Below are 14,157 nucleotides of genomic sequence, written 5' to 3' on the forward strand. Positions count from 1 at the left end.
ATTGTTTCTGTTGTTTAATCAATTTTAATAATCATTATCATGAGTTATGTAATTTGAAACAAAATTGTAAGTAGAGGCATTTAGTAAGTATTGCATAATATGTAGATGAACTTGAATTGTTTTGTTATTCGGTAGATTTCTCGTGGCAGGTATCGTCATGCTCGCTTAAATGCCTCTGCTTGTGGCGGCGACGTGGGGCGGGTCGTTCCCTTCCCTAAAATATGGTCGAGGGAGGCGATGGCTGGTCCATGCGTCATGCTCGTGAACGGGTGCTACTCGTGGGGGCTGGATGATCTTGTTACCGGGAGGTCTGCTTGATGTGTTTTTTTATTATTATTATTTCCTTTAAAGTTATAGTTATTATATATTTTATTTTATGAAATGCTCACATAATGCCTCTATTTATTTACGGTATGTTGGATTGATGCATCTACTATACTCAATAACTCTTGTGTTTATAAGTATTAATTTACTTTTTTTTTTCTTTTTTTTGACTTACTCATGTAAGCCTTTCAGTTTTTGACTTTTGAGTATTTTTGTTGCATCACTTTGCATATATTGTAATTGAAATGATTTGTAAAACAACTAAAATGTAAATCTTGACTTAAAAGAGTGGCAATGAGTTTTTTGCTACTTCTTCACATTAGCTCAACCCATTACGAAGTAGCGGTAAATTCAATAAGAAACAATATTTATATATTTTTTTTGACATTCATAAGTGTCATTTTTGTGACCTACATGAATAAAGTGTTTTTGAATTTGAATTTGAATTTGAAGGAATTGAAATTACGCAAAAAAAAACAAAATATGAAAGTTTCCAAAGGCTTATTGAAAGAGGTTTACTGGGAATTTTGTGGTTTGGTTTGACTACGAACTTTTGAAGTAGCTCTAGATGTGGTAGGTAGGCTTTGAGTTTTTCAGATTATTAATTAATTTTATCAACTCTTCAATTTTTACTCAAGAGTTCTTCAATACGATGTCGGAAAACTCATGGATTTGATTTAACGTTGAATTTGAGTGTAAAGAGGGTTTATTGGTTATTTACCAAAATTTAAGTGAAAATGAATGAATAGGAAAAGAGATTTCATTCTTATGTCGATGAGTTGAGTAATTAATTGACATACCTATATAACCTGTTCACTTGAAGTGATTTTAGTTGATCAACCACCTGAAATAAAATTTTAACAAAAACGAACCGACAATAATCTGTTTATCAGAAGTTTGAAACCCATGAACTTTATCCATTCAGGTGCCTTGTCGATATCTGATATCTACTGTAATTCCCCGACTAGCCAATACCCTCAGTGGCATAGAATAATAAAGCTTAGAACGTGAGTAGGCCTAAGCCAATTGAAGCACTTTCAATGTGGACGTTTAAGACCACATACGTTTCCCGCCGCGTCAGTGTTATTCTGTCAACTTCCATGACAAACAGCGCGGGAAATTTAATTTAAAAATGACTTACTTTGCAGTAAAAGGGTGTCACAACGCATCTCAAAATAAAAATAATCTAGATACTATTTCACAACTTTTAATTTAAGCTAATACATTCGTCAAAACAGAAAAAATATTTTGTAAACAAAACAGACGCCATTTAAAAAATATGTTGCCAGCTATGAAAGTACTATATACCCCGAGTTCCTCCGCTGGGATAGTTTTTTATGTTTATTGGTAGATATTGATAGGAGGCTATAATGTACGACGCCACATGATGTTATAAGTATTGAAAGTCAAAGTCAAATAATCTTAATTCAATTAGGCTTAAACTAAGCGCTTTGAATAGTTACTATAAATATTCCTTTTAAATTACTGAATTTACCATATTATGTTCGGAAAAAATTGAGCTCGTGAGAACATTAACGGCCACTCTTTTTAACCGACTTCAAAAAAGGAGGAGGTTTTCAATACGTCAGTATGATTTTGAATAGTTAGTTATTTATCGACGTATGAGTGAAATTTTATAGCAATTACTATGATTTCAGCAATATGGATCAGGGATGTTGCGAACATTCGCATCTGCATCCGCAAATGCGGAACATCCGCATTGTTTTGGACATCTGCATCTGCTTCCGCATCCGCATTAATCAATGCGAATGTTCATGCGGATGCGAATATTATACAAGTAGCGACAAGAAAGAAATTGGGCGGGGCCGGTGATTGACGCGTGCCGGTCGCACGTGACAATAACCAATGGGAGCGAAGAAATTAGTGACAAGATTCGACACGTTTGTTTGTTTTCGCTAGTGCATCATTTGTTTGTTCCTTTCCTTGCAAGTGGAAGTGAATAAATACGTGTTTGTTTGCGTTGTGAAGTGAAAGTGAACTACTTATCGTATCATAAAGATAAATAGGTATTTTTAATGTTATTGTGATACAGTGTGTAAATAAGAAGAGTTTACAAGAAAACTTTATATTATTTAAGACTAATATCCATAAGATCACAGGGTAACTTCTATTATATTACGCCGGTAATACGTTTTATTGTAGGAAAAAATATCGTTTTATGACGAAATGTCACCACCGACCAAAAGTAATGTATGGGATTATTTTGAACCAAATAAAGAAGACCAGGATAAAGCTGATTGTAAAATATGCAAAAAAAGCTACTCTCGCAAGGGCCGCACCACGTCGTCTTTAAAAAACCATCTTAAGTCGATGCACTCAGAAGAATTTTCTACATTTGAGAACATTAGTAAAGAAAAAAAATTACAACAGATGAAATCTGACGCAAGTAAGTTTCATAATTAATAGTTTTAATTAATTAATATTTACTTGAGGCATTGTTTGGTTAGTTTAATAAAAGAATAGTTTTAGTTGTGGTTTATTGGCTAAGTTTCCACTCAATATTATAGTTATTTGCTGTCATATAAAACGTCAGTTGTAAAAAGACTAATATATGTAATTCATTTATCTACTTTTTTATTGTTTCAAAATAAAACAACCTGTACATAAATGTATATTTTTAATATGATATTAAAATATGAATAGTGAATTACTTAACTCAAAAACTATTCGGCTGATTGCAAAAATTTTATCACTATCAAAAAGTGTACCTTTTCTTTTTAGTGTAGTTTAGCTTCACGCTATATTTAATGTTAATGCCAGAAAACATTAGGGATCCTTCCTTCTTATAAATATTTATAAGGAATAAACTCCTTTTATTTTTATTTTTTGCAATATAAGTTGGACATTTGATAGAAAGGTTTTCTGGTGTTTTAAAATGTCCTCACTTTTTAATTACTTTTAAGTAAATAGTTTTTTACAACGAAAATTTTTATTTATTTGTGTATTTTTCAGATAAAGTTACCACTCCTCTGCAAGAATCAAAGAAACAACTTTCATTAGAGGAAATGGTTCTAAAAGAAAAGAAGTGGGACGTCAATAACTTGAATTCTAAAAAAATTGATAAACTCATTGGAGAAATGATTGCACTTCAAAATTTGCCGTTTAATTTTGTTGAAGGGCTAGGTTTTCGTAGACTGATGCAAGAATTAGCACCAAGATATAACTTTAGGGGACGCAATTTTTTTACAGATTTTGTATGCAAGGAATTATATAGCAAAGTGGCTCAAAAAGTTAAAGGATTAATCGAAAATTTTGATAACATGTCGTTTACGTCTGACATTTGGTCGGATCCTAGCTCAAACGCTTCTTTGCTTAGCCTGACTTGCCATGGAATTGCAGAAAACTTTGATAGATCATCGATAATATTGAAATGTGAGACATTTGACGGCCGTCACACTGGTGACATAGTTGCTGAAAAATTCAGTAACATGCTTTCTGAATGGAACATTAAAAAACAACAACTGCATTGCCTAATCAGAGATGAAGGGTCTAATATGAAACGAGCCGCGCGATTAGCAGCATTAAATGATATAGACTGTACTGTTCACAAGATACAACTGGCTATCCGTAGTTGTTTAGGTTCTCAAGAAAACATAAAAATACTAAAACAAAAATGTAAGAGAATTACGACCCATTTCAATCACTCTACCATTGCCCAGAAACAACTGCAATCAATTCAGGACAGACTGAATCAACCGCACCTGAAAGTGTTTCAAGATTGTGTAACACGATGGAACAGTACATTCTACATGTTCGAGCGTTTTTCAAAGATAAAGGATGCTCTGAGCCTTTACATGAATGATAATGAAATTGACCCTATTCTACCAGAAGAATGGAAAATGATTGAAAGTTTCATTCAATTACTGGGACCTTTTGAGGAAGCAACACGGGAACTGAGCAGCTCTTCTGCTCTTATTTCATCTGTGATACCGATAATACAAATGCTTGAAAAAAAAGTTGATGACTATTTATATTTAACAAGATCGCAAGAGTTTGATCCGATTCGTCAGGCTGTAACGACTTTGAAAAACGAACTTTCTACAAAGTTTTCTAGCTTGGGAGAAAACAATTTATATACCATCGCTACCTACTTAGATCCTCGCTATAAGCACAAATTTTTCACACCGGTGACTGAAGAAAAGATTAAAGATGACATTTTAAAAATGATAAATATTGAGAATGACAATTTTGAATCAGTTAATACCAATGCCAAAAGGGCTAAAATAACTGATTGCATGGAAAATGAAACAGAACAACTAGGACCAGGGACTTCAGGTTTCAACAAAAAGCCATGCTTAAAAAACGACCTGGCTATGATGTTAGATTCGTCGAGTGAAGACGAAAGTCAAGATGAGCCAGAAAATAGTAGCGTTGAAGCTGTATTAAAAAAAGAGTTACTTGCTTACCGTACTAAAAAAAGAATAAATGTGAGTGAAAATCCTTTAAACTGGTGGAGTGTACATCGAGGGGAATTCAAGGTATTATCGCCGATAGTACGAAGATTTTTATCTGCTCCACCGGGCAGTGTTCCTAGCGAACAACTATTTAGTAGCGCGGGATTAATTTACGAACCTCTGCGTAACAGACTAGAACCAGAAAAGGCGGCAATACTACTCTTCATCAAGTATAATGCTCCTATTTTTAAATTCAACTACTGATATAAAAAACAGAAGGTGTTCAGTTACATTATACATGACTTATATTTTTAACATAAAAATAAGTACTTAATTATGTTTGATTACAATAAAAATGTTAATAATTACGTTGTCATTGTTTTAATTCTTCATGGATAGACTTTATTTACATAATATCTTATACATCCGCATCCGCATCTGCATCCGCGGATGTGAGCCTGCTAAACTCCGCATCCGCATCCGTATCCGCGGATGTGAAAATATCGGCATCTGCAACATCCCTGATATGGATATCGTATCCAAGGTTCTCGAGGGTGCAGAGAACGAATTTGGGATCATTTTTGAAATCCAATATGGCCGCCGCGCAAATTTATGATTTCAACAAGATTGATATCGAATCTATGGTTTTCGAGGGTGCAGAGAACGAATTTGGCATCTTATTTGAAATCCAAGATGGCTGCCGCGCAAATGTATGATTTTAACGATTTTATCTCCATGTGGCACAACAATTTCCGAAAGATGCCAATAAGTTGTTTGGCATTAGGGTTATCATTATAAACACCACGCATACGTAGCCCCAAAAGAATTTTTCACCACAGCCATCTTCGATTTAAAAAATGATCCCAAATTTGTTCTTTGCACCCTCGTGAACCTTGGATACGATATCCATATTGTTCAAATCATAATTTTGCACGGCGGCCATCTTAGATTTCAAAAATGATCCCAAATTATTTATCTACACCCTCGACAAACTCGGATACGATATCCATATTGTTAAAATCATAATTTTGCATGGCGGCCATCTTGGATTTAAAAAATGTTATCCCAAATTCGATCTCTGCACCCTGGAGAACTTCGGATACGATATCCATATTGTTGAAATCATAATTTTGCATGGTGGCCATCTTGGATTTCAAAAATAATACCAAATTCGATTTCTGCACCCTCGAGAACCTCGGATACGATATCCATATTGTTGAAATCATATATTTGCGCGGCGGCCATTTTGGATTTAAAAAATGATCGCAAATTCGTTCTCTGCACCCTCAAGAACCTCGGATACGATATCCATATGATTGTGGAAATCATAATTTGGCGCGTCGGCTTAAATAATAGTTTTATTAATAATAGCTGGCAGGAGCTCTATCGTCTCCCTTTTTCGTTTCATCGAGTTTCAAATCACAACGATTCTAAACAAGTTTCAATTCAATAAAGTAATACATATATATATATATATAATGCTTTCCGTTTATAATTATAGATTAATATAAAATAATATGTAATGTTACTGTCATTCCCTATAATAAATAAATTTATTTCTATTACTACGTGTTGTTTTTATTAAATTACATATTTATATTTATATTTTATTTACCGATTTGGGGAAATGTCTATTCACTTGCAACATTATTTGGCTGTGTGTGTGTGCATGTTGGCGAATGTAAGTACTTGACGCTCACGTAGACATTAATCATAATGTTACTTTTTTAATGACAGCAACTATGAATGAAACTATCGTTCTAAGCGTTATTATTCTATGCTCAGAGGTATATTATTTGCTCCCACACTGGGTCTCTTCGAAATCCAGATCCATTTCTTAATAATATGTGTAATCCAAATATTAATAGCACACTTTCAGAATTTCACGATGCCAGCCATATTTGATTAACAGTTGTTCATCTTAAATCGCTGCATGTGAAGCGGTTGTGACAGACTGCGCGTACTACATCCTTTTCTTATTATCGCTTGCCAACAAAATAACAAACGCGCTATTGGTTTCATTAAAAATAAAACTGTGTATGCTTAATATGACATAATAGGAGAGTTAATAATAGCAAAGATTAGGAAAGGATAACGTATAAAATAATACGAAGAAAATCAATAATGACCGAGCGAGTCTGCCTTAGTCGACTCAAGTGACCCTTATGTGCTCAGCGCGTCCCAAGAAGTTTCAAATTAGATTTTTTTTTTCTTTTTGTATTCTGCTTCTTGGCAATCTGTCTTTCAACAATGTTCCAATGTGCTGACTGAATACGTCTGTTTGTTTTGCTCACTATCGGAGAACCTTGCTGCTAGTCCATAAGTGCTGAAGAAAAAATTATTCTCCAAGGACCCTCAAGTGTGTAGCACGTTCGTTTTTGTGTCTGTTGAGTCTACTGTGTTAGCATAGCAGTTAGATGGTTCTATTTCTCACTTGAAAGGTTTTTCTTTTTCATTTTATAGCTGCGTACATTAATTTGTTTATACCACGATGAGATACGAAGGTAGGAAGAAATAAACCTTTTTTGACGTTAAAACGGCTTATGGATCGATACGCTGGCTGCACGCACGAAAAAGTGTCAAGTTCTGTGTGAGCCGAGCGTGCAAGCGATAGAGACGCACGATCGACCTAAGCCAATACTTCTACTATTATATATTCTTTGCCTGAGCGTTCCTTTTGTGACGCATCTTGTTCTATGTTTATTAAAAAAAAGTAGCATCAGTCGGCCAGTGCAGTTATATTTTTTTAAATAATTATTATGATTTATATCATCGTCATGATCTTCCGCCAGAACACGTCCACTGCTGGACAAAGGCCTCCCCCAAAGATTTCCGCGACGATCGGTCCTACGCTGCCCTCATCCAATGTATTCCGGTGATCTTGACCAGATTGTCAGTCTAGTTTGTGGGGGGCCTACTACCACTGCGTCTTCCGTTACGTGGTCACCATTCGAGGACTTTTCTGTCCCACCTGCCATCTGTCCATCGAACTATGTGCCCTGCCCACTGCCACTCCAGTTTCGCAATCATTTGGGCTATGTCAGTGATTTTGGTTCTCCTACGCATCTTCTCATTTCTGATTCGATCTCGAACAGAAACACCGAGCATAGCCCTCATGATTCATATAAATAAATACACATACTTTTATTCGTATTTATATAAATAATAGGTTATGCTACAATTTTGACAAAAAATATTATGACTCATATAAAATGTCGTATATAAAGATGTTTTCTTATGACGTTATCACGTTAAACCACCGTCCGTAAACCGACTTTACAGACAACCAATTTTTCATTGCATGTAATTTCTGTGTAGCTTTGTAAATACAGACTTCTTTTAGTTTTAGAAAAATCAGGTGAAAAATTCAAAGCAGAAGAAATTGAAATAAAACACGCGATTAGGATAAATAAATATTCCACTGCTATGAAGATATGAGATTGGGACGAGAAATTGTTCGCATCGTAAGGTGATATCATTTGATGTCTGCAGTTATGTGTGAGATATATTGATCAAAGTTGATTTGAATTGGCTTCGGTTGAATACACATGGTCAAAATAAAATATACATATTACATTTACTTTACACGCCTGTTACATTACCAATTAAGAACATTTTCAACGTTCTATGTGTAGGTACGAGACATATATATCTAATCTATCTATAAATTCTTCTACTCCACAGCTGAACATCTGAGTGATTGGACAGCCTGGGACTAGATTATGCGCTATTATCTGTAATAGATTAGAGCGCAAAAAAAGAATGCTGGGAGAGTTTCTTACGCCACTTCTTCTCTCTCAGAGCACCATTTGTTACCGAAGCGGTGGTAGTGGAAATTACATCAAAAAGAATTCTTAACGAATCAATTTTGTGACAATAAATGCCTTTTATAAGAATGAAAATTATCTATCTATATTAATAAAATTTATTGAATAAGGCGTTACTTTGCGGAAATCCATAACTATACAAATTATTTAAGTTTTCTTTAGTGTTAATTCCGCCAATATTTGTCTTTAAAACAATTCGACACGTGTTTCGCCTCTACACGAGGCATCCTCAGGACGTGCTGTCTCGCCAAAATCTGGCACGAGGCAGCCTCGTGCCAGATTTTGGCGAGACAGCACGTCCTGAGGATGCCTCGTGTAGAGGCGAAACACGTGTCGAATTGTTTTAAAGACAAATATTGGCGGAATTAACACTAAAGAAAACTTAAATAATTTGTATATCTATATTAATATCTATATATCTTGAAAACCCAAAAATTCTGAGCGGCACCACAATTGCGCTTGACATCTTGAAACATAAATGTTAAGTATTATTAAGTCTCATTTGCCCAGTAATTTCACAAGCTACGGTGTCCTTCAAACCGAATCACAGTAATGCTTACACATTACTGCTTCACGGAAGCAATAGGCGCCGTTGTGGTACCCATAATCTAGCCGACATCCTGTGAAAAGAAGCCTCACACTGGTAAAGGTGTAGAAAAGCGTGGCAACTGTTATTTAAAATGAATTTCTCAAGCAACCCTATAACACTCGCAATAAAATTCTTTACATTTCGATATTTTCAAGATGCAAGCAGAAGTGTGACACCAACTTACCTGTTTGTACACGGAAACCAGAAAATTAAAAAAAACGTATGTTCAACCGTATTGTTACATAATGTGACGACGACCTGTATAGCCGAGTGGTTAGCGATCCTACCTACTAAACCGTCCGGGTTCGAATCCCGGTATGTGCAAGCATTTATATGATGAATATGGATGTTTGTTTCCGAGTCATGGATGTTTAAATGTATTTATGTATGTTTAAGTAAGTATATTGTATTAAATATATCCTTGTCTTGCAACCCATAACACTGGCTATAAATGCCTAATTTGGGGCAAGATAATTTGTGTAAAAAGTGTGTCTATTTTATTATTATTATATTATTATTTTGTGTATGTTGTATATTTTCCATTTGATTATAGTTCGTATGGGAAGAAATTCAGTGCTATTTGAACAATTTTTTTATTTATATTTTTATGTTGTATAACAACTCTATTGGTGCTTGTTCATAATCACACAAACAAAGCAAGTAAAATTTATTACACTTCTGTTTGTCTTATCTTTATTCTCATGCTTTCCGAAGTCTGGGCGAATTTGAGATCTTGTAAAAAGTTATACTTTACTTCAAATTGTGACTCATGAAAAATTAATTGAGATAAATAATAATAATAATAATAAAATTGACACATTTTTTACAAAAACTATCTTGCCCCAAATTAGGCACATAGCCAGTGTTATGGTTTGCAAGGCAATGGCATATTTAATATAACATACTTAAACATACATAAATAAATGTAAACGTCCATGACTTGGAAACAAACATCCATCCAAATGCTTGCACCTACTGGGTTTCGAACCCGGGACCTCTAGCTTAGTAGGTAGGATCGCTAACCACTCGGCTATACAGGTCGTCGTCAAATCTTTAAACTTTTATAAGAACATACAGATTCGTTCTTCGTTGTTTTTCCTATAATATTTCTATTCTATATTTGAATATAGTCCTTTACAAGAAATGATGTTCAATAAATATTTATCAAATCTAGCCTTAACGATGGAAGCCATCGTTGTCGATATAATACTATGTTTTTCTTTATGGTCCGATTTTCATGAATAACAATTGAGACAATACCAGCGGTGTAAGAGGAATCTGAATATTTAACAATTATTATATTTTCCCAAATGATAAGAATATTCTAGTAGTAAAATTGTGACGGGGTTACCAACCATTGATCATAAATGTAAGAGCGGAGTGCACTTTTCAGCCTCAGTTGTAAATCCCTAAAATAAACTTAATCGCAATAATAATTAATGATGTAAACGAATTGTGCCTGATACTATACCATTTATGAGTGAGATGAATATATGTATTTTCATTTTAGATGAAAATCTGTTGCCTCCAAAACCGCTTCCAGACGGAAAAATAAATACTTTCATATATATTTATTCAATCTTAGATTAAGGATCGGTCTCCACTACGCTCCAACTAGATACCGCAGGCGTAGTCGCTAAGTGCGGCAACTAATACTACGCCCAAGTGAGCGTAGTCAAGCCAGTCTCGAACAATGCGTGACTTGAATTGAAACTAAAATGCCGGGTTGCGTGGTAAGACTCTGTAAAAATAATACTTCAAGAAATAAGAAAGGCACTGGGATCACATTTGAAGAGCAGCTGGGGTGAGGTAGCAGTTTATTACTAAGCATCGTCCCCTTTTTTTATTTTTATTTTTTATGGAATAGGAGGACAAACCAGCGTACGGGGTACCTGGTGTTAAGTGATCACCGCCTCCCACATTCTCTTGCAACACCAGAGGAATAACAAGAGCGTTGCCGGCCTTTAAGGAAGGTGTACTCGCTTTTTTTTAAGGTATGTCGAAATGTCCCGGAAACACCGCACAAGGAAGCTCATTCCACAGCTTTGTAGTACGTGGAAGAAAGCTCCTTGAAAACCGCACTGTGGAGGACCACCACACATCCAGATGGTGGGGATGATATCCTAACTTGTCGCCACTTCGCACGACACGCCTGTCGTGCGAAGGTGGAATTCGGCGGCAGGAATCAAGTTAAACAGCTCTTCGGAACACTCCCCGTGATAAATGCGGTAGAAGACACACAATGAAGCGACGTCTCTACGCAACGCCAAGTGATCCAGCCGTTCACAGAGCATTGGGTCCCCGAAAATTCGAGCTGCTCTGCGTTGCACGCGGTCAAATGGGTCGAGCTGATACTGGGGTGCGACAGACCAGAGATGACAGCAATACTCCATCTGTGGCCGGACCTGCGCTTCTGATTATGATGAAGGTATTAAAATATACTTAAATCCTAGAATCTATTGTGCCCTCCGCTTGCACTAGCGCGCCTGCCATCAACTCCCTATACCTAAAATCGAGGCTACTAACTAGGAAACATGTTTACTGTGCCGAAGTTTAAATTATATCCTCAGGACCTATTACTTTTAAGAGGCGTGGGATCCTCATTCCTCAGAGGGTTACAGGGCACATCCTCTGCTGTGAGTAAAGGTACTTTAAAGGAGGCCTTGCATTCCAGGAGGATGTGTTTGTGGTCTTTAGCAGCTTCACAGCAAAATCTGCACAAGAATCGTCCTCGCGCGCGGAGCGACTGAGGGCCTATCACCAACTTTTAATTAGCGATGCGATTCCGATGCAGTTCAGTTTAGGTACCTAAACTGAATCGCTAAAATTCGTACCATGAAGTGCCTTTAACTGAATGGCGTTTGGATCGCTTATGAGGAATGAACGAAATAAATTTGTCTGTGGTCCGCGGTGTGAGAAAGAGATGACGCTCTACAGTCGTTGCATAACTTTGTCTCTCTTACTCGAACCATGTGCTTTGCGTTTCGAAACCTAAAATGATATGATTCTCATGAAATTTTGAGTGCATATTGGGTAGGTCTGAGAATCGGACAACATCTATTTTTCATCCTCCTAAATGTTAAGGGTGGTCCACACGATTTTTTTTTTAATTTTTTTGACATTTTTTTTAAATTTGTTTGATTATGAGTCAGCATTAAAAAATACACACAACTTCAAATTTTCACCCATCTACGATCAACAGTTACTTTTGTATCGCGATTTTAATATCGGCAATACAACGTTTGCTGGGTCAGCTAGTAGTAATATAAATAAATATAGTTCCTTTATTACAAATTAAATGTTTGCTTAGGTGTTTTCGTAAAAATACGAGTTATGAACGCACCTCCATTGATGTTTGATTTGACAGGACCACATAGTACATTTTTTTTAATTCGTTCTTGCGAACAGGCATAGCCCGGGCCCTTACTGCCTCGTCTTTAGTATTTTCTTTTTTTGGGATTTATTTTCAGTATTTTGTTTTACAAAAAAGTCCAATAAAGTATTCTGATCTCATCTTTCATCAATAAAATTTTACTTTTCTGTATGTTTTCACTATTTTTTAAAAGTTATTAACAACACGATTCACTTTCCTCTAAGGAAATAGTAACTTTTTTTGGATGGCTAACTTTGACACATAAGCTTGGATAGTTTAGGTTGAAATATTAGTACATGGTACGAAAGAATGAACGAAGTAAAACAGTTTTCGATTCACTTTCCGACTTGATTTGACGTATTATATTAGATAGCTCTAACCACGTCGTGGTACGAAATAGCAAAGCAGTTCAATTTAGGTTGTCAATTGAATCGCAATAAGAGTTCATAGTAGGCCCGCTGGTCTAGTCGGAGTCTAACAATGGTAGTGCGCGGCAAACATAAGAAACTCCACCCAGTCAATGTAGTATTCATATGATATAACTTAATATAAACGATAATTTAAAACCTTAAAATCAAACTACGTTTCATAGTAATTTGGAAATGAATTAACCCTAAAACAACAAAGTCGTCATACCTGATTGCACTTAACTTAAGAATCACCAAAGTTGCTACAATATTTTTAAATACAAGAAATACTACTAGCGGTCGGGAATCGAATTCAGAACACATACTGACAAGATAGGCTGACTTTGGCGCAGTCGGGTAATAGTTATTTATGCAACTGTTGTGTAATGAGGGGTATTAAAACACGAATGTGGGTTTATGTGTAGTGATAATAGTATCACATGAGTATTTTAAAACCTAATTATGAACAGTGGCATACAAGATTTTATCTACACCCATAATATGAATCCTCTATAAAAGATTCTGAAACACTTAGCTTATTGCTAACATTATAACAGCCAGTTCTAATAGTAACCTAATATCATCCATTACTGATTATATACAAATGAATTAAGTATTAATGAAAGTTACTATTAAATTAAGGATTATTTTAGTAGTAACTTACATTTTGTATAGTGCAATAATTATTAAAATTCACTTGATTATTATGTTCTTTTGCAGCGTTTAAAATATCCGACGGTATGCTGTCAAAACTTGAATCGCTCATTTTTTCAAGAAAATTACCTACTTTTTTTACGGCGCGATACGTTCTGGTAGGGTGAAACGCGCGTAAACGAAAAAGTTTTTTTTTTTCATTCATACAGATACCACGCATTGAGCAAAAATAATGTGGCTGTCTGTTGAAACTCTTTGCGCATGAAGGGATAGAAAAAAAACATAGGAGTGTTGTTATGAAATTCAGTACAACATTACAACACTCGTTTGGATGATGTAATGGCTATTAGGATATTGGGTGTTTTAATGTTGGCAATAAGGTAACTATTTCAGAATATTTATTAGAGGATTTAAAGCATGGTTGTAGAAAAAAATAATAACCACTCGAATCGACTCAATAATATAAATACGAATAGTTTGAAAACCTGAAAACCCAACTGGGTTTCAGGGTAATTTTTAAATATAATAAAAAAAACCCTATAACAGGAAAGTCGTAATACTTACCTTA

The 14,157-nt window shown here is 35.3% G+C and overlaps 2 protein-coding genes across 3 annotated transcripts in view; one reads left to right on the top strand and one right to left on the bottom strand.

Annotated features, from left to right (window-relative positions):
• The window catches only part of LOC126970412 (CD151 antigen-like), a 245,172-nt gene that overhangs the window by 30,171 nt on the left and 200,844 nt on the right, over positions 1-14,157 (bottom strand). The window lies entirely within an intron of this gene.
• On the top strand, positions 2,493-5,107 carry LOC126970411 (zinc finger BED domain-containing protein 4-like). The gene is made up of 2 exons (XM_050816252.1): positions 2,493-2,731; positions 3,298-5,107. The coding sequence occupies exons 1-2, from the start codon at positions 2,512-2,514 to the stop codon at positions 5,001-5,003; spliced, it is 1,926 nt and encodes a 641-aa protein (XP_050672209.1). The 5' UTR covers positions 2,493-2,511; the 3' UTR covers positions 5,004-5,107.

Source organism: Leptidea sinapis, chromosome 21 (genome assembly GCF_905404315.1).
Source record: "Leptidea sinapis chromosome 21, ilLepSina1.1, whole genome shotgun sequence".
Classification (NCBI taxonomy): domain Eukaryota; kingdom Metazoa; phylum Arthropoda; class Insecta; order Lepidoptera; family Pieridae; genus Leptidea; species Leptidea sinapis.